The 7,901-nt window shown below is 43.8% G+C and overlaps 2 protein-coding genes across 2 annotated transcripts in view; one reads left to right on the top strand and one right to left on the bottom strand.

The window, feature by feature from the left end:
- Positions 1-936: 936 nt before the first annotated feature.
- On the bottom strand, positions 937-7,674 carry Mys (position-specific antigen beta subunit myospheroid). The gene is made up of 10 exons (XM_077423373.1): positions 7,524-7,674; positions 7,101-7,281; positions 6,677-6,989; positions 6,369-6,597; positions 6,207-6,291; positions 5,352-5,999; positions 4,876-5,184; positions 4,350-4,550; positions 3,644-4,147; positions 937-3,436 (listed from the first exon to the last, which is right to left on the bottom strand). Exons 1-10 carry the CDS (start codon positions 7,535-7,537, stop codon positions 3,371-3,373), a joined length of 2,550 nt encoding a protein of 849 aa, XP_077279499.1. The 5' UTR covers positions 7,538-7,674; the 3' UTR covers positions 937-3,370.
- Positions 7,278-7,901, top strand: part of Dnalig3 (DNA ligase 3) — a 33,090-nt gene continuing 32,466 nt past the window's right edge. Inside the window, exon 1 of the mRNA XM_077423364.1 lies at positions 7,278-7,295. The gene's annotated coding sequence lies outside the window, so the exon portion shown is untranslated. The remainder of the gene's footprint in view (positions 7,296-7,901) is intronic.

The raw sequence follows: 7,901 nt of genomic DNA, 5'->3' as shown, positions 1-7,901 counted from the left end.
ATTTCTGCTCGATGTAAATAATTAATTAATTTTCCTAGCTGCGAAGAAAACCGGTCGTCCAACCGTGACATTAATTTACCGCACCGGCGCGGCGGCGTTTATGAAACTGACGTTGACTCTAATTACGTGTACCAAAAGAGATAAAGCGTACAACTTTCGCGCGTCACGCCGAAACACATCGTCCCTGGCTTGTCACTCGCACTCGCGCATTAACGGAGAACGTAGCACGGCTATGGAAGCAAATGTTAAGATGAATCGTCGAATACGCATTAAGCATATCTCTCCGTCAGATAAATAGATTGGATGAGATAACGAGAAAAAACACGTGACGCGGTTCAGCAGCGTGTCTTTCGTCGACGAACACCTATCGTCGGTTTCCGAATTTAAACCTTTCCGAGATTCGTAAACGATTCAAAACGATGTCACGCGCGATTCGAGCGCAATCGTCCCGTTTCGTCGGGACGCTCGCGTGATTCCCCCGGGAAGAAAAACGCTAACGACTCTGATAACGCCCCGGAAGTGATCGTTTCAAAGGGAAGATATCGCGTTCCGTATTACGTCCGTGATATCTTCCCCTGCGCACGGAATTGAGAGATTCTCGCGAGAAGGCTCGGCTGAATAGCCGATCGATGTGAAAGAAAAGAGAGAGAGAGCGCGTACGAGCAGATAATCCAACATGTTTTCTCTCTCTTTCTCTCCTTTCTTCTTCCTCGTTCCCCACGCTCGTGTTTACGCTCGCGTTGCGATACGCACGAATACGCGCGCGGCCGCCGCGGCGCCGGCCGTGATGGAGACATCGGTATTTTTATTAATCTTGCCGTAAATCGATGTTTCACCCTTAGTCCGTGCCTACTATTCTGACCAATTCTGACCCGCAAACATTGTTGGCGGTTCCCCACGGCTCCCGAGCAACTCCCTGCGAATGAGGAAACTTGCTAACTTACTGACGCATCGTCTTTATTAGTCCTCGCACAAGGTTTACATATAGTCTATCGAGTCTGCGAACTACGTCGCACGTGGAGTAACATCGATTATAATTAATTCTCGTTATTGAAGTTATATAATAAGAAAAACGGCGATTAATAATGTCGTGAGGACGCGGTTAGCTGTGCCGTAAAATTAGCCGTTAAAAAATCATAAAAAAGAGAGTGAAACGGTTTAGAGACGAACGACGCGATACGTGGGTACAACGATCGCGCGAGCTCGCAATTTCACGTTCTACCGCGCTATTATTAGTCTCTTTTTCCTCGTGGCACAATGGAGAGAAGGCCACGCTGCACCCCCAAGTCCTTCCGGATCGATCTGGCTCCTCGTGAGATTCGCGAATAGAGAGAAGACTGAAATAAATAATTCAGCTGTCGTGCGCGCAACCGTTTACCTTTGGAATTATTTATACTTGATGTATTCCGGAATCCTCGTTACTTCCACTCCTCCTACGTTAGAAATATCGTAACCGATTGACTACGTGACGTACGGGTCAGCCCTTGGTTGTATGTCAATTTACTTACGGGGGAATTTGCAGCTCGAGACGAGACGAACGTTTCGCGTATAGGTCGTTCAGGCTTTTATTGGCAAATCGAACGAGTCCGCCTTCCGCCGCAATTGTTTCTCTTTCGAAAACAAGAAAGAAAAATGAGATATATTTCGTCGACTTTTCGAGAGAGAGAGAGTGTGGGAAAACTCCAATTCTGCAAAATACTTTCCAACTTCGTTTCTTATTTGTCTTCGAAAAATTGCAGCGAAAATAGGACGCGCGTTTAGAAATTTTTTTTACTTTGTTACGATTCGAAAATTAAAGTTTCATCCGACATCTTTCCTTGCATTGATTCTGAATTCACCCCATAATTGACATTTAATTAAGGAGCATCCTATATATATATATATATATATATATATATATATATTTTAACGAAATATATATAATACGCGAGTCATACGCGTGCAGTTATCATCGTCGAGCTAACGTTATAACACGGAGAGTAAACTTACTTCTACTCGGGTCTCGGACAGTACTTTGTACATTTATACAATTTCCTACATAAACACTTTCGCGTCCTTCTTGGTTGCGTAAAAATACACTTTAACGATTAAAACAATTACGTTACGGGATAAAAAATTCGCAGGTAAATGCAAATTTTCGTCAAATTTCGCTGTGTAAAGTGTAGCTTATAGATTGCACTGGTAAATAGTGCGTAAATAGTAAAATCTTCGATAGTTATTCGTTTCTGAATGAAAAAATTAGAACAATGCTTTTTTTTCATGTATAGCAAATATAACATAGTATGTACGAGATGTGATTTAATGTGTGCGATACACTTCGGATTGAATTCCCCACCCTCCCCTAGCTCTGGAGAATAAATAAAAGATTGACACACACACACACACACACACACACACGCACACGCACACGCACACGCACACGCACACGCACACGCACACGCACGCACACACACACACACACACACACACACACACACACACACACAGTCTATTTCGCTTCGTCCTGGAATTACAGTCGCTTTCGCATTTCAATAAATCTCGAGCTATTATAACTGTGATTGCCTCGAGACGTATATGCTCATATATGCTCAAGTTTCATATGAAAAAACAATACGTAGAATTTGAAATTCCGGTATAACTTGTAATTTTCTAATATTTGTTGAATGATTTTCTTTTATCTTCAAAGTGATAACGTAAACTTATTCTAATACAGAAATAGTAATACTCAGCATATAATGCGTATAGAAAATAGCTGACGTGACAAAGCGAAATAAATCGTATCGACTTGTTTTTCTCCAGATTCTGAATTATCATCTCTGAATTACATATCTCACACATCGAGTAACATCTGGTACGTCATTACGTGTATCGTAAGAAACGTAAAAAAAAAAAAAAAATCAAGAGTTAATGCACGCTTGGTAGTGATATTACCATGATAATGACATTAAAGGCACTTGATTCTCAGAATTAGTCCAACTAGCGTGGTTCTTAAAACGTGATCGCAATAAAATGTAACATTACGACTTCGTAAACAAATAGCGCGTTTTACGCGTGCGCGCGCGCGCGCGCATTCGAAATGCAGTCTATGTTATATGGCAGTATTAAGTCATTCTTTACAAATATTTCAACAAAAAATAGAGTATACGTATATATATATTTAAATATTAGTTCCTTTAAATAATTATATACGCTAAAACGTTAGCTTTATACCTCGTTATGCCGTTGAGGTTTCGAGTAATTCAAACTCTTGCTAAATTCGAGACAAGATACCAAATCGCGCGTGATCGGCACTCGCAATTGTTTGCGAATTATTCGAAAATCTCTTTCTTGAAAATCTCACGCGTTATCTTCTCCTCCGTTTCGAGACACGTTATTTTCCGGCGTAGGTCGGATTTTTAAAGGTGGAAGTCGCCTGTTTATAGATCGGATTTTCTCCCTGTAAAGTGAGCGAAAGGAAAATGTCATTAAAATAATTAGCATATAAATAATAAATTCTACTCAAGATTTCTCAAGGTACTTCTACTTAAGGTACTCAAGATTTCTTTCCGTTTGCAGTAAAAATTCAGAGTAAAGTTTTATTGAAATCAAATTCTTAAAATCTCGATCTGATCACGGTTTGCGATACGAGAAATACAAATCGTACCGTGTCCCACTTCGCCATCATCCTTTCCTTTTCAAATCGGGCGAACTCTCGTCTATCGTGTATAGTCGTCAGTAGTTTCCACAGCAGTAGTAATGCGAGACCGATCAGGACCACCGCCGCGATCACGCCCAACACGATGCCGAGCATGTAGACTTGCGGCGGGCACTCGCGCTCGTTCTGAGCGCGCACCTGCAGGCAGTTTGTCTCGTTGTAGTAGTAGACGAAGTTGTACTTGCAGTCATCTTCGTCCGTGCCAAAGCATGGCACCTCGTCGTTGTCCACATCGACGATCACCGTTTCCACGCCCTCGGGCACGAATTCTTTGCAGTTCCTCGCGCATTCCTCCGGCTCGCTGTAGTTACCAGTGCCGTACATCTGACACTGCACGCAGGGCTTCAGCTCTTCGCAGCGACTCGGGCAGGTCGGGCACTTATTGCAGTGTTTGCCAGAATATCGAATGTTGCCCTCCTCGTGACAGATGCACTCTCCGCAAATACAGTCGCCCTATATATAGCGAAAAATGAGAGACGTCTTGCGTAAAATCTCCTAGCTTTTCTAAATTTGTAACTATACACAATTCTCTTTTTTAATCATTGAAACGTGTGAGCGTGTGTATAACAAATATTATATTTAACGGTACCGTACTAAAATTCTGAATATCAGAAAAGAAAGATTAAATGGTAAGCGTAGTTTTGCTGTTACTTACATGGCCCGAGCAGAGCACACCATTCGTCGTTCCCGGCGCGATGCAGGAATCATTGGAAGACCTACAGTTGCAGGATGGTCCGGTCCAGCCAGAATTACAGACGCATTGACCACACTCGCAAGTGCCATGATCAGAGCAGAGCTTACCCTGATCACGATCGCAAGAGAAATTGTCGCACTCGCAAAAATGTCCCGATATTATCTGCAAGAGTCTAAATTCGTGATGCCGCAAATATTCCTCGCGTAAATATTATTACGACGCAACAATTACATTTATTTATATATCTGTTCCGTTTTTTATTTTCATTTTGTTTCATTCATTTCTAATTTTACCCATCTTCCCCTTTCGTTATATTTTCTTAGGCATTTTTTATATACCTTTCATCAAGTGTAAGTATTGTTGAGATATTGATTAATAAAAAAAAAAAATAAAAAAATTGGATTTGATAATAGATGCGCAGGTTAAACGGAAGATAAATATCCGTCATACGAGAACTTATCGATCTGCTAGAGAATTTAGGAAATACCTCCGGATTCTCTCGCTCCTCGCACTCGCATTGGCCACAGGCGCACGTGCCGCGACCGGAACAGTCCACGAGGGTCGTGTTGTCGGGACGGCACGACTGGAAGTGTTTGTCGAAGCCAGTTAGCTCCTGGTGTGAGCTACATTCGCAGTGTTTGCCGAAGAATCCGTCGTAACACTCGCAGACGCCACACTTGAGCGTACCCATGCCGTTGCACTCGGATGAGTATTCCTCGTACATATGACCTTTACGCTCGCACTCGCAGTCACACAGCATCTCCAGATTCACCGTGAGAGTCTCGTTGATACCGACCTGGAAAACAGTAGCTCGACTGACGTAATGCATTACGCAATCAAAAAATAAAAAAAATATATATATAAATATTGAAGATAAAAAATAAAAATAAAAAAAAATAAAAAAACTAACTGGGGTATATATTTCCGATTGACCGATCATGTTTGCATAATGACGCGATTTACCGGGTAAATGTCAAACTTTTGCTTCCATTCCGATCTGTTGGCCGGACAACTGGTGACCTCGATCTCCGCGATAAATTCCACCTTCGTGCCGACTTTTAGTCCCTCACATTTCGACGTCTCGACAGCCGGTCCGGTACCCAAGCAACTCGAGAAGTACTTGACCTTGACCGCGCTGCTGGCAGTGTCTTTCATCTCCACCGAACTGGAGATAGCGTCGTACTGCTCGCGGATCAGTTCCACGACATTGCTGGAATCGTCCGAGAGTTTGCCGGCGAAGGAACCTTCCACATGCTTCGTCAGTCTCTTGTAAACGTTGATCTGTTCCTCGGTGACCGCCCATATGACGTTTATCGCGTTCTGCTTCACCTTCAGGTTGATCTGCGAGATGCTCGGATAATCTTGCAGAGACGAGTGAGTGTACGTACCACCGATATCCAAGTGGCAGAGGCCGTCGTTCGGTTTGACGATACCACCCAGCTTGCCGTCGCCCGCGTAGTGGAAACCAGCGTCCGTTGAGAATACTAACAGTCGGCGCGCCTTCTCGCGCCAACCGATCTGATTCCGACAAACTATCGCCTGCATGATCGCATCGAAACCACCTTCTGGCGCGTCTAGATTGCCGGACACCGACGCGTTGCGTACTAATCCCTGTAAACAAGATTGTTTCTCTAGAAAAATCAATAGAAGAAGATTTTCGATTACGTTGAATCGAAAATTAATTTAGAAGCTCTTCTGAATTTAGAGAACTAAAATGTAGAATTAATCTCGATTTATATAGAGATCTTGGTTTCAAAATTACGTAGATTTATACTTCATCTGAGCGTTGTTTATATTTATCTATGGATATTTCGGTACCGCAAACTTGCTCGTGTCCTGAGAAAGCCTCATGATGTTCCTGTACCCATAAGGCGCCGCACAACCATCGCACGGCTCGATAAGACTGAGATTAAAGATAAAAAAAATGAGTACCGGTGACAGCGCGATATACTTTGCACGACGAGAAATCTCGAGACTCACGATTTTGGCACTGTATTGACATAGGGCATCACGACTTTGTCGACGAAGCTACCGAAACCCAAACGGAAATTGCTGGTAATCTTACTCATACTCTCGACCAATAATTGGCCCAAATCAGACAGTTTCTTCTTATCGTCCTCCATGGATTTACTCAAGTCCATAAGGTAATAGAGATCGACGGGATAATCTTCCGCTTGGGAATAAGCGAAGGACATTCTGTAAGCTTCGTCTGAAAAAAATTACGTATCAATAAAATAAAACACATTCGCACGTTTAACTTTTTCTTCGAACAAGCAACGATAACTTACTTATTCTGAGCTTCAGATCAACTTCTTGCGGCCACATTTGTACGGCTTCTTGCCTTCTACCTCCACTACCGCCCCAACTCTCCTTGCGAGAATGCGAAGACGACGAGCCGGAAGACGAAAAGTTGGAGTACGAAGTATCGACGGTACCGTGTCCTCCTCCTGCCGCGCCGCCAGCTGCGTAACCACCCTTCGTTAAGTTCCGGTGCCGCAGCATACCGAAGACATTGTCTGGGTTCCACGTGTATTCGGGAGGACACGTCGCAAATATTTTGGTATTGATATTCGGGAGGAAGCACCTCTTCTCTGGAAATTTCTGCAAAAAAGCAAAACCACTTAAAAATTCGTATCGCTCAAACCTCAAATTAAATATATCAAATATCATTATCCGTAAAGGGAAAAAACAAGAACTTTTGATCAAACTTACCGGTGCTGCGCACCAAGCGCAATGCGGAGTCTGTATGCATTCGTGGCACGTCTGTTTACCGATACAAGGATTCATGCCGGTCAGCCTCTCTGGAGGAGGTGGATAGATTTGCGCGAACGAGACCGACAGGCTCGCCGCTACCACCCCCAACACAAGGATCCATTTTGAGCTGCCGAACATTCTGCAAAAACGCGGGTAAGCCTATAAATATCTTTTGACCTAGCAAAAAACATTCGCATAGATAAAAATAATTGAAAAATAATTAAAAAATAGAAGGAGATAAGAAACTTAAACCAAGAACAGTCGATGCAGCGTTAGAATAGGGAAAAGTAGCTGGGGGGACAGACGAAAGAGTTAGGAGAAAAGTCTGCGCGATGAGTTTTCAACGGGCCGATGGAGCGGGACGCGACTCGGATTACGTACGATTTCGTTCCCATTTTCCCTCGGGGAACCGTTTCGCAACGCGAATCGCGATCGGGTCGAACGATCGACCGGGGACTGCCCAGTCGCGCGACGCGCACCCTTCGTGCGAACACCGCCGCTTATTCATACGACGGCGATGCCGTCATCTTTATATTTGCGGAGCATCATCACTCCGATGCCCGTGCGTGCGGACGATAAGCGCGGCGGAGGTTCGTGCCGAGAGAGAGAGATATATAAATAGGGAAAAGCGTGCGACGAACGCTTACTTATTTGCGCAAGACGAAGCGTCTTTCCTCCTTCGTTTTTTTCCTCCCCCCGTGTTATTCTACAGCATCCCAGGCGTGATGTTTGGTTGATGTTTCCCCGTCGTCACTCGGG

This window comes from Temnothorax americanus, unplaced genomic scaffold (genome assembly GCF_048541705.1).
Source record: "Temnothorax americanus isolate GAGA-0224 unplaced genomic scaffold, ASM4854170v1 Scaffold78, whole genome shotgun sequence".
Classification (NCBI taxonomy): Eukaryota; Metazoa; Arthropoda; class Insecta; order Hymenoptera; family Formicidae; genus Temnothorax; species Temnothorax americanus.
The sequence above is the reverse complement of the archived record's forward strand: the minus strand, read 5'-3'. Positions and strand labels throughout refer to the sequence as shown.

Excerpts from the sequence above, each read along its gene's own strand:
- Mys (XM_077423373.1), bottom strand. Across the intron at positions 6,292-6,368 it reads GTCAATACAGTGCCAAAATC|TCTTATCGAGCCGTGCGATG; the intron begins GTGAGTCTCGAG and ends CTTTAATCTCAG. Across the intron at positions 4,148-4,349 it reads GTGTGCTCTGCTCGGGCCAT|GGCGACTGTATTTGCGGAGA; the intron begins GTAAGTAACAGC and ends CGCTATATATAG.